Below are 24436 nucleotides of genomic sequence, written 5' to 3'. Positions count from 1 at the left end.
GCTGTGTGTCTGAGCTGCGTGCAGCCCTTAAAGCGCCCTTGATAGCAGTCAAGTGTCCAGTTGTGACCAATCTGAGCCCAGTTACCATCGGAGTCCAGCCGGAGTGTCGTCTTATAACTCACTGAGCTCACAGTGGGGTCCGTAATTCGGCTGTAGTGTCACTAGCAAGAGCTTTGGTCCTGGTAGCCTTGGCTTTTGATGTGATGAATCGGCATAATTTTCGGCAGATTCACCAGGGTCTTTCGTCCCCTGGTTGTCCTGGACACTGCTGTAAATGAGCACATTTAATATATGGACCTAGTTTTCTGTACTTATGTGTGCCATGTGGATTTAGAAGAGTATAGCCTTGCCTAAGAATTGTGCACTGTTCAACTCGGGCTCGGAACTAAATAGGTCTGTGCTCTCCTGTTTTTCTGATGCAGTCTAAACCCAGGTTTTCTGGACAGTCGGACAATCGGCAGCACTCAGCTAAGTGCTGAACTGAAGAAAGAATATGAGATTCATTTTCCGTATAATGACGATATTCCCTGCATTTGTGCTTATTTTAATATTTTATTTTTCATTAGGCATTGTGCGACTCTATTAAAATTGTATTTGGAATGAGAGTGTAAAAGCTGTGCGTTAGACCTAGCAGACTCCATTTTAGAATTTAATTTCCATTCTTCCAACATTTCTTTTTTTTTTTCCTTGACAAATGAGAGCGTTCATGCGTTACAATTTCAGGCAGCATCATGGGTGAATCGTAAGCCCTGCTTTCCAGGCCGAATTAGACTCCGAATCTGCACGGATGAGTTTTGAGCAGATTAAACCCGGTGAGATATAGCTTTATCCCTGCATTAACAGCCACTGTTGACCTTCTGTGTTCACTACTGTTTGCCTGTGCTTTAATGAAACCAAGTTAATACGCCCTGTTAAGTGAATAAAATAAGCAGGTTAATGCTTTGCTTGCTTGCCTTCTAAAGATGTCCGTGGAGGCTGTGAGGAGGGCTTGCTGTGCTGTCCACAGTGCCAAGAGGAACAGGAGAGCGTTACCTGTGTCCGATAGAAATGTGCATAAGCAAGGTTATACATGAGAGGAGGCCCTTCGGCTCAGTGGGCAGTAAGGAGTTTATTGGAACAAGTAAAGGGTTATTCCATGCTGAGAAGAGAAGCAGCTCAACGTTTCGGCTGTGGAAACGTCCTCAGGTGTGCGAGCCGAAGAAGGCCCACGGCCTAAATGTGCTTCTTGTCTTCTCTTTCCAGCGTGGAATAACCCTTTACGTGTTCCTCGGCAGTCTAGGCCTGCTGACGCAGCGCCCTTGCCCGAACAACTGGTCGCTTATCGATCCAGTGATCTCACCCAGCCACATCTTAAAGGAACTCCCACAGCTTGTCCCACACTCCCGCACTCCCTGTGGATAAAGAAGCGCCTCCCGTCCTCAGTTTTCAACACACCTCCGCGTAGTTTCCACCTGTGCTTGGCTCCCCCCCCGCCGGGGCGTGTTGAGGTGTGCGGGGCCGAGACGGTGTTGGTGCCCCCAGGGGTGCGGAGGTGGAGCGGCGCTGGGAGGGACGAGGAGGCTGGGAGTCTCCTGAGGAAGAGCGGAGAGGAGGTCAGGGAGGGAGGCAGGGAGGCACACCTGCTGCAGGACCGGGTGGTTTTCTGTCAGGCTCAGCTGTTGGAGCAGACCTTACGAAAACACGGAAACCGAACAAGGAAAAGGGTTAAAAAACCCCAACAAATCGCTAGACAGAAGTTCACACCACCTCGGGGTTCTCACAACCTTATTTCCAGTTGCGCTACTCCTTCCCTTCTTTTCAGACAGGTGACAGAGGGGGGAGGGTTGTCTCGCGTATGAAGTGCTCGGCTCCAGCAGTGCTTGGGAAAGATTCCCAATGCCGCTTGTAGTGGCATTTATTTTTGGGGGGGGGTGGGGTGGATCGATTTCCCAATGTCCGAATGCGAACGTGACTGAAGATGAGCTGAGACGCGCAGAACCAGAAGAGGGCGGACATCCGGTTGGACCATCGCTGCCCTCGGCTGTGCAGCGGGCAAAACTCAGTTGGAGGTATTCGAGAGATGGTTTGAAACCGAAATCTGATTGCTCCCTTATCCTGCAAGGACCGGAGTTTTTGTAATTGAGCAGATTAGGGTCTTAATTGATTAACTTAACAGTGGTTGCCGATCGTCGGACGCGGGTGGCTTATATGATTAACATGTAGCTCTCCAGGACTGGGGTTGGGGTAGGAAGTGCTCTTTTGCCCACTTAATCTCCCCATCATGTTTCTAGCAGTACTTTATTTTAAACCAATCCTATTTTATGGCCCTTCTTCCTCAGGACTAAGTAAATCCATCACTCGTTCCTTGTGCATGTAGCGTCTTGTCCTCCCTCCACTTTAGCAGATTAGTGGTAGGAGTGTGATGCAAATGATACATGATGCATGTCCACACTTGGTGTAGAAAGAAGAACATGGAGTCGCATTTGTAAAGTAATGGGCAATTTGTTCAGGGTGGGAAAATAGGAGATTCGTCTTTGCGCAATAAAAAGTTGTTTCTCTAGAACTGGCTTCAAGTATTCAACACAAGTATTTCATTTCAGACCCTGCGAGACCAATGTTGCAGCTTTTTTTTTTGTAGCAACGTTGAGCTTCCAAGCATTGTACAGGGTTTGCAAGTCGTGTCAGTTGATTTATGCAGCCAGAGGTAAGAAACATGTGAGGAAGAAGGACAGCTGGTGCTTTATCATAGATACAGAACTGAAGAGCCAAAGTTTGAGTAGACTTTCCAGCACATTGAGCCCCTTTAATTACCAAGACTAATGTTTAACACTCCCCCAGATATGTGTACGTATATATGTATTTAGCCAGATGCAATGTCAGTGCTGTCAAGAGTGTTGTGGAAAACCTTTCCAGTTGTAGCGTTTCAGCTGCAGTGTTGCTGTCATGTGGAGGATTTTACTGGCAGCTCTGTTCTGTCTTGGGTGGGGAGTGGGAGACGAACTGGACGGTTCTTGTCTGACCGGCTGAAAAAGGACCTTCCAGCGTTGCATTTGAAGTGTTCCGTTGCCAAACCCGGAGCGCCGCTCTGGCCGAGCTTGCGTGGGGGGCTCGAGAGGACTGGGAAGTGGAAGGGAGAGGCTGTGGGCCCGAACAGCTGTTCCCAGGTAGGGCCGCGCGCCCGTCGCCATCTTTAATAAATAAGACATAAACAAGAACGCGCAGTCGATGTGGAAAGGTTTAATTAAGAAAAATAATGTTCTTGGCTGCCTTCAGCATTCTTGCTACTGAAACGAGGAGGTCTGGCAGCCTCGACCGCATTCTTGAAGAATTTATTTCCACGCGCAAAACGGGAGAATTTGGATCTGGGGAGTAGATAATTGCTGGGAGTCCTGCAGAATCGCCACAATCGCCGTACAGGCTGCCGCATTCCTTGTTGTTCTGCTCCGTGTGAAATCCTGGCCCAGTTCAAAAGCTTATACCTTCCAGTTGCTTTTGGTGGTGGGCGCCAAGGCCCGTGGGGTGGAGCCAGCAGCCCCTATACTGTAGCTGTCAGAAAAGCAAGGAAATCAGAAAGTATGTTTAAAAAAATGCCCGTCGTGGAATATATATCTTTTACAGCGTACTGCATCCGGTAATACGTTTGGTACCAAGAAAGGATGTATACAGTTAGTTACCATGTGAACAATATGGGATTGAAAGGGCTTTTGTTTTTTCTTGGCAGCATCTGGGGGAAGTTTAAAAATGAGTAACATGTGAGTCAAGGTAGCTCCTATGTTTTTGAAGCCAGTTTCCTTCAGGAAAGTGGTCACTGCGCTGAGCGTGCGCAAAGATTCCATTCATTCCATTGCAATTTCCTCTCCGGCACCAAGGCTGGATGTCCTAAGCCACTGGGGTGCAGGCGTGAGAGAAGTTAGTATTTCTTGCCTCTCTGGGGCAGTATCTTGCTCGGTGGCCCCAGTGCCATGTCCTGTTGGGTCACCGTGGCGTGTTGAGGTTTCTCAGCTGACCCCTGGTCCCCACAGATGCCAAATCTTCATGCCCTTGAAATGGTACAGATGAGTGGATACTTTGCCCAGTGAGGTTCTGCAGGAAGTAACCAGTGCCAGCCTTGGAGAGAGAGTGCAGGGAGTTCTTGGGGGAGCATGCAAGGATTCCCGGGAGGAATCCTGGAGAAGGTACACAGGGATTCCCAGCAGGCACTGCTGGAGAAGCTACAAAGGGATTCTTGGAGAGGACAGACAGCACTTCATGGGAAAGTGTATAGGAATTCCGAGGAAGACCCTGCTGGAGAGGGGATACAGGGATACAGGGTATAAAGAGATGAATGTTCTCGGAGAACATTGAGATTCTTGGTAGAGTGTGAGGAGTTTCCAGGAAGCAATGTCTTGGTAGGCAGGTTTCCCAGGAGGGTGATTTTGATACTCTTGAAGGCCTTCCCAGGAGAGTTGTTGATACACACAGTAGGAAAGATTAACTCTAACATGAAGAAATACTTTTCACTTTGATGATGCAACACTAAGGAGCATCAGAGACACTGCGTTTTGCAGCTCATTAAGCAGCCACTGCCAGATCGAACAAAGTGTAGATGTGAGCTTGCCATTGGTGTGCCTCTTCTACAGAGGGGGGGGACACCAGTCTTTAGGTTGGATGAACTGCGTTTCGCAGCAGGTGGGTGGCAGCGGAGGCCCAAAACGTTGGGTTCATCGTCTGAGGGCCCTGCTGATTTGAGTCTTGGTATGGTGGTTCAGCCGGCTCCCTTGTGTTTCTTGAGTGCGTGAGACGCATCGCCTGGCCTTGGGTTCGACTGGCCTGTTCCTGAAAGGTAGCGCTCCCAGGATTTGTAGCTCACCGATGTGTTTGCAGTAGTGCCCGGCGGCGCTCTGCTTCAGGGTGTGCAGACGCACCGTGACGTGCAGAAATCCCTCTGTAAATCTGACTTCACATAAGTTTACATAGGATTGCACACAATTGCTTTACTGTGTGGAGTAAGAGCTGCAGAGCAGTGAGACAACCATCTTTATCTTTGTGGCCAGCATCGTCAGTCCTGTGTCACAACGCTTGGTATGTGCATGAGCGCGCTTCCTCTTCCAATATGTTTAGCTATATGGATAGTTGTATATTCCTATATAAATACATCTATATAGTTATAGATCAGAGCAAAACCATTCCAGAGGAAGTGCTGGCAGCATGTGAAGGCAGTATTGTATTCCGTATGGTTGGTGGGAAATGTATTTGCATTTATCTATTTCAGCATCCAAACTGCTGGTGGAATTATTTTATGTTGCAGTACTATATACTAGAGGTTTTTTTCTCATGGTTGGGATGCTGTGATATTAGAACAGGCAGACAGAGTATTTTATCAATAAAAATAACAACTCATAGACCATACAGTTCCAAGGGCGGTGTTTTAGAAGCCTGTGAGCACTGGACTATCTGAAGAACAGAGGCAAGGCGTGTGAGACGCACAGTCTGAAAGGATTCTATTTTATGTCTCATCTTGTCACGTCCATATCGTGATATCCCACCCCCACCTGATCTTAATATCAAGAAAAGTCCCATCCTGTGTGACATATAGCTCTTAGTCACAATGCTGGAATCCTCACGTGCGCAGTTTTGGTCTTACTCCAGTGGAGTCACTGCCTCAGGATGCTCCTGCTCCCTTCCTGTTCCAGTACAGCCCATGCTGGTTTCTTCCCCCTCGTGTGGTGGGAGGGCAGTGTCTGTCGCTCTTACGATTGCAGTGATCAATAAGTGGTTTTCCTTTCTGGGAAGCTCTTAATGGACCCAGCCTCTGGAAAGTGATGGAGGAAGATAAGATTGGTATACCCCTGGGGCCGTCACGCCCTGGAGCGAGAGTTTTTTCCTCTTAGCTTCAGAGGCTGGTGTGGTGGTGCTGGTGGGGGGTGGGGGGGTATATTTACAGAATGCTTCCTTTCATTTCCTTTTTTTGGCCTAATTGAAATTCTCCCTGTAAGGGGGGGCTGAGGGGGGAGAAGGAGGGCGTCTGAGGTAGCAATAGCGGGAGCTGTTTTGTGCAGAGGAGTGAGGGCTGGGGACACTGGTGCTCCACCGCGGAGCGAGGCGCCTTGTTGGAGCTGTTTCAGTCCTCCATGCTGGATCTGGGCCGGGAAGCAAGAGAGTCCCCTTCCCTCTGCAGAAGCTGCAACCAAGCCATCTGACTTTGCATGCAATTTTATTTTTGCTTTCTTATTTTAAATCCGTTCCTCCCTTCCCCGCAAGCGGTGCTGTTCTTTTCCGCGGGGCTGAGCGCTCGCCGGGCCGTCCTCTCGGTCGACGGTGCCAGAGCTCTGAAGGGAGCAGCTCTGAGGGACACCTGCCCCGCCTGCCCGAGATTTCTTCCGGGTGAACTGTGCTTCCTGTTCCTTTCTCGGAGAGGCCCGCAGAAGCGGAACTGAAACGGTGTCTGAGTTGTCCGGGTCCCGGATGATCTTCGGTAATCGGAGGGGATGTGGCCTCACAAGGAGGTAGAGCTGTGCAGTGTCCCTTGACAGTAACTTCTGCGTTCATCCTCTTTCAGGCTGTCGTCTGCTGCAACCTAGCAGGTTCCATATCCCTTCCTCTTGCCATGCTAGAAATAAGTCTGATTTTGTGATGCAGGCCGCATGGGATTCAAGAGAGGCAGTGTAAAGATATCCAAAGGTTTGCTTGTCCCACACACAGCTGCCACATTTGTACAGGTTCGGCAGCCGTTAAAACATGATTAATTAAGAGTGGCTGGCATTTGAAATCCCTCCCCAAGGATCTCGAAGCAGTTTGCGTCTAGGAGGGGCGGGGCCACCAGTGACTCCTCCCACTGTAGTGCAGCCCACTCCTGCGGCCGATTGGCTAGAAAAACTGCTCTGGGTGGGGTCTGTAAAGCAAGTGTGTGCAAATGGGCCTTTCTTGTTCTGTCGTGGATTTTTCTCTCTATGAAAAACTAGCCACAGAGTGGGAGTTAAGTCCGGTCTTAGCCTCTCTTTGGCAGCCCCTTGAAAGTTTGTACATCTTTTATTTAGGAGGGACCAGGAGCACCTGTGTCCTTCTGCACTATAGAACGTATTTACTTCTTTAAGGTGTACAGACACTGGCTGCTGGGTATCTATCAGCCTCTTGACCCCAGTCTGAGCCCGGCGCCGGCCCGTCTGTGTTCGACTTCGTTTGTGGGATTTACAGAACCGGGTGTCTCTGCGCTCACTGGGTGTCTGGGTGCCCCCTGGAGTTTGGGGCATCGCTCTCTCTCTCCCTCTCTCCCTCGGTCCCGAAGGTCGAGAATGGTCAGCGTGCTCATGACGGTCTGAATCCGCTCCAGTGAGAGAGAGTCAGGATACAGGACCAGGGTGTCACCCACGAGGCCGAGGAGCCGCAGGGCCGTGACCTGGACAGGGACACTGCCTGGAGAACCGGGAGCCAAGAGTTTCACTAATCCTCACGCTGGCGAGAGCAGAAATAGTCATCCGGTTTTAAGTTGTTAGTGTACCGTGAAATAAACCTTTATTGAAGGGGCTTAACAGAATGTTTGCCATTAGTTTTTAGTTAGTTTTTTCTTATTTTTTTCCTTTTTTGTACCGGTCGGCTAAACAATTTTACTTTGTGTGAAATGGTCATAATCTGGGCCTGTTCAGGCTTTTTTTGTTGTGCTCCTAAATGGCTGTAAGTGCCTTTGCCGTCACATTCCCTGGCCTCCACCTCCAGTCCACGCTGGTGCAGTGAAACGCGTGGTGGGGAAAAACGGGGATGGGAATTGGGAAGGAGCTGGTGCGGGGGGAGTACAATGGTGCCGAGCCCGGAGGAGGGCCGTCTCAGCAGGAGGGCTGGGACTGGGGGTGGGGGTGGGGTGACTAGCCCTGGAAGTGAGTGGCAGCTGTTGGGGGGTAATAGATTAACCCGGGGCAAGATGATTTGGCCTTCCTGCTTTTAACTGCACCTCCGGCCGTCTCCGCCACTTCAGACCGCACAGGGCACTGCTCCCGGCGCTGCAGAGAAATGGACGTCTCCATTAATGTTTAATAACCCCATTAGTGTCCGCCAGCCTCACCGGCCGGGCAGGAGCTTGCTTAATTGTAATTGTGCATCACCGCTGCTCAGCGGCCGGTGATCTGGGCTCGCGGGCTCCCGTCTCGGCGCTCTCTAGTCTTGACGGGGCAGAGTTCAGCTATTGATGGGTCCAAAGTGCCTTAACAGAGCATCGGGCTGTGTCAGAACAAAACGCACGAACAAAAGGTTTTTGTTTCAGGGTTGTGATCTGGGATGAAGAGGTCAAACACAGCGCCAGAAATTAGTGACTGCTCTCTCGTTAGGGCAGCCTTTGTAATGAGGACCGCGGGTGTGCCCTTTACCGATTGTCTCTGGCTGTTCTTTGCCTGAAATGAAGGAAGATGCATTGACATGCTTCCTGTACGGCAGTATCACACTCTGGCCGAGTCAGCAGTAATACCCTTCCGCTATGCTCCGTCAAGGTTTGCCTGCCACATGTTGTGTAATGGGGGAACTCGGCATCTTCTGTCTTGGTTTTCCGCATGTTTTAGGACAAAGCCTTGGGGCTTTACATTGACACGGCGTTTGAATCTTCTGGACACGGTGGGGCTGCAGCAGAAAAGGCAAGCAGAATGTTTGGGATGCATAATGAATAGAGTAGAATAGAAACCGAGAGGTGTTATAATTGAGCAGTGCAGCAGTTAGAACCCATTTAGAGTTAGCTGGGAGCAACCAGGTGAGGCGATGAGCGTCTGTAATGTTAAGGGAGCCCCCCCCCAGCAGCAGTCTCTTCTTGGGGCTGTCCTGAATGCTCTCTGCAGTCTGTGCACTGGGCTGTAGCTGTGTCCCTACAGGCCGAGAGCTGATGGGATCGCTCTCCGGTCTGAAAAGCACGGTGCTGTTGTGTGCCACAGAAAATACAGTGCTGAACAGGATTTCAAAGCTGGGCAACGCAGAGGAGTGGCCAGAGTAAATCTGGTGTCCTGCACCAAGTGGACCACCTCAGAATCACCACGAACCAAGACACAAGTGAAGATTGCGTTAAAAAGTGCTTTTGAACACCGAAAACGGGAGGCAGTTCTTTTTGCAAAGGGGTGTGGGAGACTACAGGGGCAGAATGAGTGCCTCCTGTTCGTAACCCTCCTTTCACTCTAATGCTGTGTAATTTAAAACAACAGTTTAAAATGCGGTTTTAAAAATGACAAGTCTTTTTACTGGGGAAAAAAGGTAATCTTAAGGCAATTTGGGTTTGAAGTGCGTGGGGATGCTTATAAAACCTAGCTGTATTTTGAAAAGTGTCCACAGTGGAGCATTGAATTTTGAACGGGCTCCTGTGGGCAGACTAGGCATTGAGATGCTCCACACTGATGAGCTGTCTTTCCAAGCAAGCAGCCTGCGTCGGGCACAAATGACGATCACATGGAGCTACTGTGGCAAGACAGTGTCGTGTTCTTGTCTTTTGGGATACATCCTTAACGTGTTACACTTCATTTTGGTCAGTGTTCAACTCTTTTCAGAAGTGCAGTTTAAGTAGTCCAGCTTCAGCGGCTTCATAAACGCCCCTGTTAGACTCTTGCTGGATGGAGTTTAAGGATCAGTTTTAAACGGGTTTTGTTTGTTCCTCGACTGTTTTCCCTGGACCTGAAGAGGCGAAAAGAGGGCTGGAACCTTTCTCTACAGACAGGCTTGTTTGTGAGCTGACGCAGTTCCTGCAGGAACAATAGGGACCTCGTTCCTGAGGGGTGTGCGGGGCTGCAGCTCCTCCGAGCCCCGGCTGTCTCTGGGAGGCTGTGGTTCAGCGTCGCCTCGGGCTGGGACCTGACTTTCTCCGACCTCTCCTTTCAAAAGCAGCTGCTTACGGAGCTCTTGCACAAACTGGGCGTGTGTTCTAAACCAGCTGAGCGCAGCCAAGTAATCTGTAGGCAGTCGCGAAGAAGTACGGATCAATGGAATACAACAAACATAGTTAACTCCACGCACCAGGCCAGTGAGGTCATCCGAGCCGGTTGATGAGTCGATCGCTTGTTTCCTCCCCGCCCTGCGATCTCAGGTGCTGGAACGCCCTCCTGCTTTTCAGGCTCGGGAGCTGGTGAGGGTCTGCCCTGTGGCACTGTGGCCCTGGGCCTTGCAGTCTTACCGGACCTGTTTAAAGGGCTGCTTCTCTGAAGGTGATGTGGCAGGGAGACAGAAGGAACTCCTTTTTCCTGCAGTATCCTGCAGCCTTGTCTTAGACACAAGTATACTTGTCTTAGATGCCTTGTATAGGAAACATGTAAATTAATTCAGAATGTGGTGACTTCCTAATTTTTTCGAATCGCCTTTTTGAAAGTGAATGTTGCTTTTTTTACGCAGCAGTCCAGTGAGTCCGGGAGCCATGTGCCCGGGGGGTTCGTTCTAAGCCGCCTTTCCGGCCTGTGGTTTCGGAGGATGGTGTGGAAAATAAGCAGTGTGGTTCATTGTCAGGTGTCTGTCTTCTACAGCCCCATGAAGACACCAGCGGGTGGAACATGAATGACATGCCGTATGCACAGAGACGCAAGCAGAGGTGAATTGCACGCTGTAGGGAAAAAGTGAAATACAGAATGCTTTGATTTTTTTTTTAAGCCCGACACTGTCCTCTCCTTGTTGGACTGGCTCCCTGGCACAGGTCCCTGCTCGAGCTATCTTAATGTACAGTGCAGTTTGTTCAGTTTCGACTGGGACAGAGACACGGCGCTGCAGCGCTTTGAAGCTCAGTGCTGTCCTTGACCAGGCGGTCTCGTGACCGCGGGAGGTGACTCTGTGTATCAGAGAGAGGGATTGTCGCTGGATTAGGAGGTGTTAGAATGGGAGTCATGCACCAAGTTCGTCATTTGGCTTCAGAGACGGATATAAACACTCATTGTGAAGTGATTTTTAGCATAGTGGGTTCTAGAACATATTTAAGGGTTTGTTCTGGGTTAAAAAGCACTTTTTCTCTTTAGCGCATATCATTTGTGCAAGACAATGTGGTGAATGCCACAGTGCACAGCATTGAAAGGTGGCCACACCGGTGTGCAGTAATGCTGGTGTATTCCTTTTGTGAAACTCCTGGTATTTGATTTAGTCTCAGTCCATATGTGCTGTTTAACGCTCCAGTATTTCAGATCAGATTGTGAGTTTTTGTCGCAGAGCAAAACTACAGCGTGGAAACTGGTACTGGATAGGTCCCAAGTTTTTCTACACTGGGAAACCCTCGATCGCTGGTGGTGTAGTTGTGGCAAAGCGAAGGAATAGCAGCAGCAGCAGGAGGTGTTACAAATCATCAGCTCGGGGCTAAAGAAGCAGAAGTGTCCTTCTCCATCGATTATCTCTGCACAGGAGTGCCATCACTCTGGTTGAGTCCTGTAATGGCTCTTTTGGGAGTCGGAATACAAACGTTGATAATCACTCCACAAACACTGCGGCAGATAATGAACAAATAAAAAATAATCATGTTTGCCTGCTGTGGTAGTCACTGCTCTGCCTGCCTGGACGTGGAGCAGTTATCCTCTGGCCTTTCTGCAAACCCTGTGATGAAATTCCTAGCTACTGGGCCTCCTGCACAAGGTGCATTTTTCTCCCAGGTTCAAGACTAGCAGCAGCTTTGGAAGGCTCTGCACCGAGCTGCTGTTCTCACTGGAGGGTGGTAGGTTCAGATCTTGGATGGGACACTGCTGCTGTACTCTTTATTAAGGTACAACACTCAGATCGCAGCTCAGACTGCTCCAGTAAGTGCAACGCTGAGCAATTCTTTCAAATAATAATTCGTTCTCCATGTGCTCATCTGGCTAAATGATTGAAAAGACATGACTTCCTTCCATCTTTATATCTCATTCTGAGGGACCAATTAGATTAAAAAATCACTAAGTAATACAGGGAACTTGTGGCTAAATTTGACAGTTCCTCTTTTCTGAACCTCTTGAGCTTTGGTGCAAAAGCTAGGAATAGCATAACTTCTGCTGACCTTCAAAATGAGTATTATTTCTTGTCCGATCTGGCTTTTTAGCCGTCACTGTGGTTGCTGTCTCATTGCATGGACAGTTGGTTCAGCTGGTGGTTTGGAAGATAACTAAGTGAATTTCTTCACTTAGCAGGGTGATAGGTGTTCAGCCCTGAAAGAGTGTCCCTACTGGGTCAGTCTGCTGGTGCACCAGAGGAGCAACTTGGAGGACTGAGGATGGTTTGGGAGCATGCCAGGGTAGCTGGACAGACCCGCAAGGGGCAGGCATGTGGAGTGGACCCCTGCGGGGCTCACTCTGAAGCGGGATCTGCAGTCTTGCAGCTGTTTAAGAGGGCTGAGTGTTTGCACAGGGATCGTCTGCCACCCCGCTCTCGATCGTTGGGTTTGTTCTTTGTTCAGTGCCGCTGTTAATGCTGGAGGCATGGCTCAGGGGTGGGCAGACACCCTCACTTTGTGTAGCATATCTAGAGCTCAGGCTTTTTATTCTGTAAGGCGGCTTCCACAGCGCCCTTTACGTACTGTTAGATACACGCCACAGGCCAGAGAACGGTCATCCCAGGCACATTCCAGTGCACAGTCCACAGGAAACATGATGCCCACTTAATCTTTGGAATATGTCAGGAATTCTAATGGTTTTGTTTTTTTTTCTGTATTTTCTGGTGATTGTGTTTTGGACGTCTCTCCAGCGTTTAGATGGCCACGCATTTGTGGGAAACACATTTATCATAATCATTGTTGCTGTTGGTGCTATTATTATTACTGTTGAAAATCTGTCACTGGACCTGCTTTTCCTCAATCTCTTCCTGCTGTAGCGTTTATTTTTAACAGCTTTTTAAGACGTTGCTTTGAAAAAGGACGATTGAATGCGAATGCCGGGATGGGAGATCATGTGTTCCAGTGCTGTGAACTCACATGATATAAACATCACCACCTTACTTTCTAAGCGTCTTTTCAATTCTTTATTGGAGAGCATCTTTTTAAAATGCAGACCATTCATGTGTGGATGGTGCAGTTCAGGCCTTATGATTGAGTCTGCCGCAGCGCGGCCCCTGAGACTGGAGAGAGCGTCTCCTGTGAGCCCTTAGTGAGGGAGCCGTGGTCTTCAGGAGTGGGAAGGGGGGGCATTATCAGAGTTTGTTGCCCCTCCACTTCAGAGGGTTCCTTTGGGGGTGTGTGGTCGACGCAGGCGCGTGCTCCGAAGCGCAGTCGGCTCAAGAGTGACGTACAGCACAGTACGGCGAGACTGAGCAATCTCCCAGCCGCGCAGCACAGCGACCCTCTGCTGGAACTGCAGAGCACATTACCACTCGCATGCCTCCTGTCCTTCCGCGTACCAGCCCTGGCCCGTGTGCAGGGCTCTGCTCTTACAGCACCACTGGCTGTTAATGAGCCTGACCAGGCTGATGTTACGCACTGTGAACAGGCAGTACTTGCCCTCCTCCGCGGCTCTCGCAGCTGATTTTGACCCAGTTTTTGGGAGGGAGCCACAGCAGCACTGCCCGGGGGGCACCGCCTCTCCCCTCGGCTCTGAAGAAGGAGCAGAGAAGCACAGTGAGCCCGAAGAGCAGCCTGGGGAACGCTCGGGCTTGGGGAGGGGGGTTTCCCTTGACCTTTGCTGACCTCTTGACCTCGCGCTGGAAAGGTCACGGCGATGGGCTGCGTGGACAGGCTGCCTGTGACCGGGGAGGGGGTCTGGGCCTGTGTCCTGCTCACTGTACACATGGACTAATTAGCGCATCCATTTAATTGTCACCGATCCCAGACACTTCCCTTGATGCGGAGCCGGCGACAGTTCCTTTGTCATTGCTCCAGTGGACTTAGTGGCAGTGCCTGCCTGACGGAGGGCTGAATCATACCGGAGATCAGAAGGTTTTTTTTAATTGGCTGGGAACATTTCCCAAAGCTCACGAGAGCAGCAGCGGGCATATTCCCACCCACGGTTTCGGAGAATGAGAAGGAGGTCGTTCTATTTATGGCTTCACAAGGCAGACTGATGAAGGGGGGCGGGGGGGCGGAATGGGAAGTGTTGTGGGGTGCTCTTCCCCGGTGAGCGTGCACGGAGAGGAGCAGGAGCTGGGCTCGGCATGGACCGGCCTGCGCCCGGAGGAGCAGGTGGTCCCGGACGCTTGGGTTCGAGCCCCGAGAGACAGAGAGAGCAGGCGAACCCTCCCCGCGGCTGAATCAGTCCAGCTCGGGAGTGCGGATTTCACATGACTGCTCTGCGTCCTCGCTGCAGTTTTAGTTTCCCGTTTTCTTTGCGTGTGTGTATGTGTGTTGGTCTTCCAGTTTGTGTCGGCCTTGTTGTCATCATTTATGTTTTGCCTTACACGTCCCTCGTCTTGACAAGCGCAGAGTCGCTGTGAGGGAGGGGGTCTGTTAAGTGAGTATACACCCAGGCCCATACTTCCGAAATGTAAGCCTAGCGTTTTGATAAACAGTCTTTGTCGGAGGAAGATGAAAGGTCACGGACGGGCTGCCACGCAGCGGACACGCGGACGTGGAACATGCGCACGGCATAGAGGGCGAGCCGGTGGGCCTGTCCGCATCAGGCCTGCCTTGCCGTCTGCTGGTGCCACAGGCTGGTGGGGAGCACTGCAGGGTTTCTCACGGGCTGCAGATTCCTCCCTCCCAGGTCCCGGTGTTCCGTCACCTTCTTCCCAGTTTTAGCGCTGTGCAGGTGTAGCCGGGGGCCCGGGCAGACGTGAGGCTGGTGCAGCACGAGTTTCCCCGTACAGTGCCATGCCCGTAGGTCGGGACTTGGCGTCTCTGCTCCGAGACGGCCGCGGGGATCGGCGGAATGTGTAGGTCTGTCGCGGCCCCCTGCGGGCTGCTGTCCCCCGCCAGCGCAGCCCTGTGTCTGCGCCTGCTGGGAGGCAGGGGGGCCGGGGGGGCGTGATTCAGATGAGCCACAGCAGGCGCGCGCGGCAGACTGGCCGACCCGGCGACTTGTTTTCATTACACGCCTGAACTTTAAGGACTCCAGCCTTTTTTTGGGGGGGTTTGTTTTGCTCTGTTCATTTCCTTACTACTTCCTGAGAAGCGCTTGAATCCTTGGCGTGGCGAGCAGGGATGTCGCCGGTGGATGTCACGGGTCTCGGGCTCGTTGGCCCCTGGTGTAGCGCAGCCGGGTCCCAGCCTTTACTCTGCGAAGAGCTGCGCTGGTTACTGCTCTGCCGGCAGGCGATGTCACATGATTTGCCGACGGTGACGTATGGATGTCATTGTCAGACACTCCAGCTCATTGCAGTTCTTCACAGAAGCTGCAGATTGCTCTCTCGGTTATGAATGAGCAGTTAAATTTAGCCCTGCTATTAATTCCTGAGTGTAAAGGGGAGAGTCATTTTTAGCCCTGCAGTGACTAGGGCACTTGTTTGGCATAAGAAGCTCTGTTATGCCCTAATAAATTTGTGTGAAATGACTGTACGTCATGAGGCTGTCTCATGATGCTGAGAGGCTGCTGCTTTGAATATACAGTACAGTCTCCGTTATCTGACAGCAATCAACATGCTATATATATACATGCTATGTACTGTATGCGTGCGCATGTGTAATATTTTGCCCAATCCTATGCTGCTTTGTCTGTCAGTGCATCGAATACTGCCATTGACGTAGCTTCGCTTGTTCGTTTTATGCTCGTATATATATATATTTGAATGGTTTTAGAAACACGACAAGTGCAAAGAGAAAGAAAATAGTTCTTTTAATGGAACAAAAGCTCATCTAAAAAAAAGACTAGACAAAGGCGAGTCCGTGCAAAAAATTGCATCTGAATTCGGTGTGGGACGAGTTCCAGTTGGTGACTGGAAGAGGAAAAGAAATGAGATAGAAAAGTGGTGCTCTGATCAGGCCTCGGTTGAAGGACTGAGGGACAGAAAAATGCCGAAGAAATGTAAATATGAAAAGGTCAGTGAAGCTCTGTTCTTGTGGTTCATGCAGCAAAGGGACAAGGGCATGCCTGTCACAGATCCCATACTTCAAGAGAAAGCTCTGATTTGCCGTAGATTAATAAACCAGATTTCATAATTACACTGCACTTCCATTCATCTATGATTTGTCTTCTCAGTTTCTGCATTATCCGACATTTTCAATTATCCGACATCATGTAGGTCCCGTTTAGGTCGGATAATCCTGTATTACAGTATGTGTATTTACCCTGTGCTTCAGTTACAGTTTTCATGGTTTTGTTTCCTTGTCCTAAAAAGAACAAAAGTGTTTTGCATGTCTGGGTGCTGTGTACATGTGTGTAAAATATTCAGTCGTTTGTTCAATAACGAATATGCACCCATTAGAGAAAACCATGCATGAATCCCTTCACTCGCTAGTTGCAGAATGATACCAGGCGACAGATATTTCAGGTTTGTTTCCTTTTGTTTGCAGAGGCAGACCTGAGGAATTAGAGCCTCACATCTGGTGGTCTTCTGCTGCATAAGTAGGAGTTTACATCAAAAGCCTGCAACTTATAAATTCTGCAGTAGGGTTTAGCCTGCTGTGCATTGAGGATCATGCTGGGTCGGTTTTCTCCTGCAGTGTGATCTTAAACAAAACTGTATGTAGAATTAGGGCTGTTTACAGTCGACTCAAAACAATCATGAAGAATAATCCAGTCCTGAAAAGTTTGATCTACTTGATCTCAGGCACTGAAAGTCTCGTCTTGTGGAAAGTTGGCCTTTAAGACGGAACATGAGGCTGTTCTGTGTACAGCTCTCTCTTTTTACTATATTCATCAGGATTTTAATCTCGCTGAGATCTGGAGCTTTAAAATGTGCAGAGAATCCAGTGCCAGTCAGACACATCCAGTCAGAGATGCTAAATGTCCTCCAGAGGTTTAGAAATGTGGAATAAAGGAGTCACAGTTCTGATGGCAGTCCTGCTATTTCTGGATAGTAATCTGTGTGCAAAAACATCATCTGACGGGTTTATTGTGTGAAAATGATTAAGTGATAGTGTCCCACAGCCCTGGCTAGTGCGTATGGATTAAAAGACAGAGTAGGTTGCTGTGCTCGACGGAGTCTGTGAAGCTCTGAATAGATCTGCGCTGCCCCTGTCGAATCAAAATGGGGATTTTCAGTTCTTAACCCCAAAAGAATTTGTCGCCTTGGGGACTTCTCTGCTTAGCAGTAGCTTGCAGTACCCTGCTCGCTGGCTGGTAGTTTCTCTGAACCTCTCTCCTTGACCTGAGGTTCATCTTGGTTCATTTTAATTAAACACAAAAGATCTAACGCTTTGCTTGCAGGAGCACGGGAAGAGCAGCTGTCTCTTCCACACCTTGAAGAAGTCTTGAAGCTCTCGTACCTGGCTGTTCAGACAACAGGAATAAATAATTGGATTCAAAGTGCGTTATCGGTTACGTCACTGGGCTGGGCATACTTTAACCTGCTTTTTAGTTAGCAGAGCCCAGCAGACTTGAGCTTCCGGTTTTCTCTTCCAGCATGGCTTACGTTTTGGTTTGGGATTGTGAGATTCTACCTAATTTTAAGGCACTACTGCAAATATTCTGTCTGCTGTGTGGGGAAAATTCCAAGCAGATGTGATTGTATTGATGTCTGAGTAACAGTGCTATACAACTTGAAAAAACCTGTCCATTGCCAGCACTCTAAAATCCCCTCTCCCACTCCCCCCAGTAGTCTCCTTGTGCTGTGACTGGCTGTTGATGTGCCAGGTCACAATTAGCTGCACCTGATGGGTTGCTGACGAGCTGCAATTTGCTGCGCCTGATTGGTCGCTGACCTGCTGCACCTGATTGGTTGCCGACAAAGCCGTGTGGTTTTGCCACATCTGATTGGTCATCACTTCGGGACCTGCGCCCTCTGATTTCGAGGTTTGATTTCAGCAAACCCTGCCAGACATGTGAAAGAGAGGGCAAGTCTGAAGAAACAGGAAGCAGGACTTGGGTTCCTGCGGGGGGGGGGGGCAGGAGGGGGCTCTTTAAGTTCTTTCTCTCGCTTGGGCCATATTCATAAACTTTTAAAGCAGGTTCCTTCGTTCAGGCAAGCCAGTTTGCGGGAGACCAGTTTGCGGTCACCAAACTGTTCAAACTAATCAAACTGAGTAGATTGATATTAATTCAAAAGGGAGTAGTCAAGGGGAAGTGGTTATCATTAAAATATGTGAAGTGCTTTCACAAAGATGCAGACCAGCTCGGCTATTGGTAAGCTGTTAAGTACAAAATGGAGTCTGTGTAGTTTTAGCTGATCTTGCTTTGTAGTTATGGGAGTTTAAGCATCTACAGGTTGCTTTAATCCCAGTCATATCTGGGGAGTAACAATGTGCCACTTCAGGAATACTAAATTTAAATGCCTGTTGCCATACATAGGAAGAGAGGACTTTTCGCTGTTCAAAATATGTTTCCAGTTGAAATTATTTTTATAGGCAGAATACTCCAGACACAGGGGCCTTGCAGTGGCCTTGTCCGAAATGTCAGGTGGGCAGGCAGAGTGGACATGAGTTCTTCAAGTAAGGAGCTGCGTCAGCATGCGTAGGCTGCAAAGGAACAAGTAAAGGTCTATTCCATGCTGAAAAGAAACGACGTTTCGGCTGTGGAGCCTTCTGCGGGTGTCTTGTTGTTTGTTGTTCCCCTGATTCTAAAGTGGCGCTGAGTTGCGATCACCCGAAGAAGGCTCACCAGCCCAAACAGTTTCTTTTCTTCTCCTTTCAGCTTGGAAAAAGCCTTTACTTGTTCCTGTGTGGTCATGAGGCCCTGCTCGCCCAAGGGTGTGGCACTGAACTGGGTCTGTTTAATATGGGCACCCTGTCACTGATCCTGTATTCTCATCCCTCGCTGGCACGGCTGACTGCTTCAAGGCTTAAAACTGTCTTAAATAACCCACACAACTTAGGGGGTGTCATTTACCATCTAGCAAAATAACAGAACCTAACGGAGAAGTCTAAAACTATTACTGTAATTACTGTAGTTGAAGGCTGAAAAATCCTTCAGTATGTCAAGTATGTTATGGCCTCAATATGACCCTTTTTGGCGCAACGTGTCGCTGTAATGAAGCAAGATCCACTCTATTTCCAGTGGCCTCACTAATAAAATCCTTGCAGGTGTTAACGCATCAGAGCGGAGGTGAACGAGCACTTAGAGGAGGCATGTCATCAGTCCCGGTGGTGAGTTAGAGGCTCTACGTCTGCTGAGCAGCAGTGAAGAACAGCAGGAAATACCCAAGGCTATTATAGGCCATTATGCTCAATTTTATATGTAAACTGCTAAATCACAGGGCGTTTCAGGCAGGACGAAGAACCGCCGAAAGGGAAATGGGAGACACGCTGGTTACCCTCACAGCATGACTGCGTGCATGAGCAAGCCCAGGTCCTGTTCTTCAGACTTACAGGAAAAACCAGTTGACCACGCACGCGAATGGGGGGGTGGAAAGGCAGTTGTTCTCCATTCAGCTGACTTTAGGATCAGGGGAACGACAAACTACTGGGCTCGAGGAAAACAACCAGGCGAGTGAACAGTCGCGGGGGACAGTGGAGAGGCGGCACTGGCGACTGGAGAGGAGAGGCCCGCCAAACTCTGCTGCGCCGCGGGGATAGTCAGTCACTGCTCCTACTTGACCGCACAGAGAACAGGGACAGAGCCTTTCTGGTGACCCGACTAGATCCCATTGATCTTTTATCCGTTACGGGGGTCGCTAATCTCAACCCGGCGCCCCCGCCGGCAGCTGGAACGGCACAGGCCAGGACCCGGGTCCGAGATCCCTCGCCGGCACGGCTGACTGCTTCAAGTCGGGCAGCCGAGGGGGGGGGGTGTGGAGCCGCGTTGGGAGCGAGACCCCGGGTCGTGGGCTCACAGGGCTTCACCGCTTCCTCGCTGAACCCCGAAGCTCTCCTGCGTCTCGTCGCGCCCGACACTCTGACCCACGCGGCGTCTGAGAGACGCCAGCGCCCGTGATCTTCCACTGCGGCCCTTGTGTTAACCAGAGCAGTATTTGGGCTGTCACTGCCGTCCTTGAACCCAGGCTGTGGGCTAGCAGTTTGAGACTTGAGCATGCCATGACTATTGCCCGGCTCAGGCAGCCTCTTATTGCCAGCTGGGGTCCCGCCGGGGTTCGGGGTGCCCGGCGGCGCTCTGGCTGAGCACTGCAGTGTGTGTTCAGGTGTCCCGCGGGTGGTCTGCGCTTGACTGGCACAGACTGCACTGCGGCGCTGTTCTTCACCGGACGGCGCCGCACTTCAGACTGTCCCATCGGTCCCTGTGCCGCGGCGATTGTAGACCTCTGGCGACGGGTGGAAGACATGATTTTTTTTCTTAATCATGTGTAAGCCAGTTACCTTGGCATGCATGGTCATTTTTTTACCCTAATTATTGAACTTGTGAGTGTTATGTACAGAGTTCAGTTTTTATCCAAAAGATTAAAAAAAAACTAATGATTTTTGTAATAACCGCATTTTCTGGGTGCTATCCCTGTGCAGTGTTCAGTGCCCATGTGCTGTAGTGGGCGGTATAGCGTGTTCATCGTAGTGCAGTTTATCAGAAAGCTTGAAATCTGTCCCAGTATGCCCACATTGCTTAGGGTGTGTGAAGTATTGGTAAGAAGAGGTGAGACCTTGGACATTTAGTTTATGCATGAAGCGTTTTGTCTTGTATAAAAAAGGGGGGTGATGCAGGTTTATGATCCAGGCAGAGAGGCAGTGTTTAAAGTAAGGCTGGCGAAAGATAAATACTTCTGTGTATGGTTTTGAAGCGCACGGTGTGGAGCACATAATCTTTTTTTTTTTTTGCCCTCATATGGTAAAGAGCACGGTTCTGCTATCAAAGCAGGCCTGGCAGGCTGCCTGCTTTTTGTGTGGCTGCCTTCTCAACCCCTCCTCCTCCTCCTCACCTGAGCTGGAGTGCAGCCAGACTGCTGAGTGTCGGAGACCGGGGCACAGCTGGGTAGTTATTGCCCTTCACTCACATCCTGCAGGGCCCTGCAGTCCTACCTCACTATCAGTGGAAGACACGTGCTCCTTCCTGGTGACAAGGTGCTTTTTCAGTAATTTTTTAGAAGACTTTCATGTATATGGGGTTTTACGCCTAGGAGGGACCCCACCGCTGAAGTGCAGCAAGGCTCAGCGACATGGGTCACCACACTGGGACGCTAGCGTGGAGGTGCTGGTTCAGAGTCAGAGCGCCACCTACTGGTCCATCAAAAGCACCTACAACAGCAGCACAGATGTGTCCCTTCCCAATGCCCTGCACAGTTCTACCCCAGGCCCAACCTTTCCTGCGTCTGAGGTCTACCGGGTCGGGCTAGGAGGTGGCGACGCTGTTGTCTAATAACCTGTGTGCCATTAGCGACGAGAGATGGCACAACACATCTACCCCTTTCGCTACTGTACCTGCTTTATTCAGTTAGTTTTAGTTTGCACAGGCTTGATCAAATGGTTTGGTTAAAAACACACAGATATATGAGAATGTACAACTGTCTTACAAAAGTCCCAGACCTGCTCTCCGTTAAAAAAAAAATAATTAGATGCATTCCTTGACAATGTTTTTGACCCTAATGGAGCCAGTCACTTAATATAGCACACACAGAGTGAGAAACGCATTTCAGATGCACATAAAAGGAAAATGTCTTTTTAAAGACCGTTACACCAAGAGACTTTCTTTGATCAGAAACTGCTCCTTGTGGTTTCGTTTTACTCTAGTGATCCAAAGTTCAGCACCAGAGCCAGTCTTGTGGAAACAGTGACAAAGAAGAGACGTGGTCTAGTTTAGTCACAAACACGCCTCTTGTTCCAAAATCCAAAAGGCTACCTTTTTCCCTTTAAAGCAGCAGATGGTCAAAGTACGTATTTTCTCCTTTTATCTAGGTGAGCTGTGATGAAAGGCTGGCCTGCCTGGACTGATTTCCAGCTGCCAGGAGAGGGAGGGCCAGATTATTATGCAGCCCTGGTGGTCTTTTGTTCTGTAGCTGTAGTTAACTGTCACTGCCCTTAGACTGCAAAATTGTATTTTATTTGGGAAATCGTTTCGTTATGCTAATTTATTTAAGCCACAAAGACGAGCAGCAGCTTGTCTAATTATAAAAAAAAGGCAGAATACCATGTATTCATCCCGTCCTGGAGTACTGTGCGATTGTGATCAGGCGCCGTATTGCACATCTTTTACCCAGAAAATTATCACCGCAGATTTTTTGAAGCCTCCTGTTCTGAATGGTGCCGATTGTGACAGATTTATTGATATTCTTCTGGGGCTGGACCACATTATTGAGTGAAATTAATAGTTTTTCTTTTTCCTTTTCTGGAGTTATTTTAATTCCCAAGGTGTCCCTTTTCCTTGCTTTTTGTAAAGGGTGTCCGCTGGAGTCAGTTTATATGTTGAATAAGTTCCTGTTGGGGGGGGTGGGGTGTCGGCGATCACACAGTCCAACGCGCTTGTCTCTCCTGTTTGCAGTGAAGCCGTTCACCACCGTCGTGAAGGAGATGCGGCTGCACAGGGACGACTTCGAGATGCTGAAGGTGATCGGGCGAGGGGCCTTCGGCGAGGTAAGAGTCCGCCACTGTTTTGTGCCCTTTCCAGACTCCCCCCCTCCCGTACGCGGGAGCCCTCATGTTGGATGAGCGCAGGGAGACTCCTCCCTCTTGTGCGCGGGAGCCCTCTGTTGGATGAGCGCAGGGAGACTCCTCCCTCTCGTACGCGGGAGCCCTTGCATTGGCTGAGCGCAGGTAGACTCCTCCCTCTTGTGCGCGGGAGCCCTCATGTTGGATGAGCGCAGGGAGACTCCTCCCTCTTGTGCGCGGGAGCCCTCATGTTGGATGAGCACAGGGAGACTCCTCCCTCTTGTGCGCGGGAGCCCTCATGTTGGATGAGCGCAGGTAGACTCCTCCCTCTTGTGCGCGGGAGCCCTCATGTTGGATGAGCGCAGGTAGACTCCTCCCTCTTGTGCGCGGGAGCCCTCATGTTGGATGAGCGCAGGGAGACTCCTCCCTCTTGTGCGCGGGGGCCCTCTGTTGGATGAGCACAGGGAGACTCCCCCCTCTTGTGCGCAGGAGCCCTCTGTTGGATGAGCGCAGGGAGACTCCCCCCTCTCGTGCGCGGGAGCCCTCTGTTGGATGAGCGCAGGGAGACTCCTCCCTCTTGTGCGCGGGGGCCCTCATGTTGGATGAGCGCAGGGAGACTCCTCCCTCTTGTGCGCAGGAGCCCTCTGTTGGATGAGCGCAGGGAGACTCCTCCCTCTCGTGCGCGGGAGCCCTCTGTTGGATGAGCGCAGGGAAACTCCTCCCTCTCGTGCGCGGGAGCCCTCATGTTGGATGAGCACAGGGAGACTCCTCCCTCTCGTGCGCGGGAGCCCTCTGTTGGATGAGCGCAGGGAGACTCCTCCCTCTTGTGCGCGGGAGCCCTCATGTTGGATGAGCGCAGGGAGACTCCCCCCCTCTGGTGCGCGGGAGCCCTCATGTTGGATGAGCGCAGGGAGACTCCCCCCTCTCGTGCGCGGGAGCCCTCATGTTGGATGAGCGCAGGGAGACTCCCCCCTCTCGTGCGCGGGAGCCCTCATGTTGGATGAGCACAGGGAGACTCCTCCCTCTTGTGCGCGGGAGCCCTCATGTTGGATGAGCGCAGGGAGACTCCCCCCCTCTTGTGCGCGGGAGCCCTCTGTTGGATGAGCGCAGGGAGACTCCCCCCCTCTTGTGCGCGGGAGCCCTCTGTTGGATGAGCACAGGGAGACTCCCCCCTCTTGTGCGCAGGAGCCCTCTGTTGGCTGAGCGCAGGGAGACTCCCTCCTCTTGTGCGCGGGAGCCCTCTGTTGGATGAGCGCAGGGAGACTCCTCCCTCCCGTGCGAAGGGAGCGCTTGCGTTGGATGAGCGCAGGGCAGGGTTTTCCTCGGCTGAGCAGGGCTGCACCCTGTAGGGGGCGTGACTCCACCACGCAGGTCAAGGCTGAGAGGGTGGCGTGTCCAGAGAGGAAGAGCACACAAGCTTATCAGGATCATTCATACGGAGGCACAACTGCCAAAAGAATCGTTTAAGCCCCTCTGGGCTACACTTGGAACATAAGGGCCCAGACAGGGACAGCTGGAATACAATTGGAGAGCTGGGAAGAGTCTGGCTCGGAGGCAGGATTTGTGTCCCAGTGTCATGTGTGCAGGGCTTCCTGTAGCTGTTGTTCAGACTGGGTTGGAGGGCTTCCTTAGTACAGAAGTCCTGGCTTGTCTTCCCGTATCATAAGTTGTATTTTTTTTTTACTTTTAAAAGGAAAAATATGGGGGTTGATGGGAAGCCAGGCACTTAAAATTGATTTAGCCTTTTCTGTTGTTTTGGAAAAGTACTTATGATTGTCTTTTGATTCGGGGATATCTTATGTCCCAAGGGTACGGAGGCGAACTGCTTGTGGAGTGAAACGCGTCTTTTCACTTCCACAGTATAAGAAACGTATTCAGCAAGAGAGGCCCTTAGGATAAGGAGAAGCTGAGGAGGTGAAACAGGGCTCTTCCTCACCCATGACCTCTCTCTCTTCTCCCGTGTGACCTCTGATGGACAGGGCAGGGAGCCCTCTTACCAGAACAGTAAGAGAGACAGGCCCCTGGACTTGTTTC

The 24436-nt window shown here is 50.5% G+C and overlaps 1 protein-coding gene across 6 annotated transcripts in view; it reads left to right on the top strand.

Moving 5' to 3' along the window:
- The window catches only part of cdc42bpb (CDC42 binding protein kinase beta (DMPK-like)), a 72350-nt gene that overhangs the window by 3091 nt on the left and 44823 nt on the right, over positions 1 to 24436 (top strand). For all 6 annotated transcript variants that reach the window (XM_069193075.1, XM_069193073.1, XM_069193071.1 and 3 more), the window contains exon 2: positions 22296 to 22387. In XM_069193075.1, the coding sequence (XP_069049176.1) occupies positions 22296 to 22387 (92 nt within the window). The remainder of the gene's footprint in view (positions 1 to 22295; positions 22388 to 24436) is intronic.

This window comes from Lepisosteus oculatus, chromosome 8, assembly GCF_040954835.1.
Source record: "Lepisosteus oculatus isolate fLepOcu1 chromosome 8, fLepOcu1.hap2, whole genome shotgun sequence".
Lineage (NCBI taxonomy): Eukaryota > Metazoa > Chordata > Actinopteri > Semionotiformes > Lepisosteidae > Lepisosteus > Lepisosteus oculatus.
This window is presented reverse-complemented; position numbering and strand designations above follow the sequence as displayed.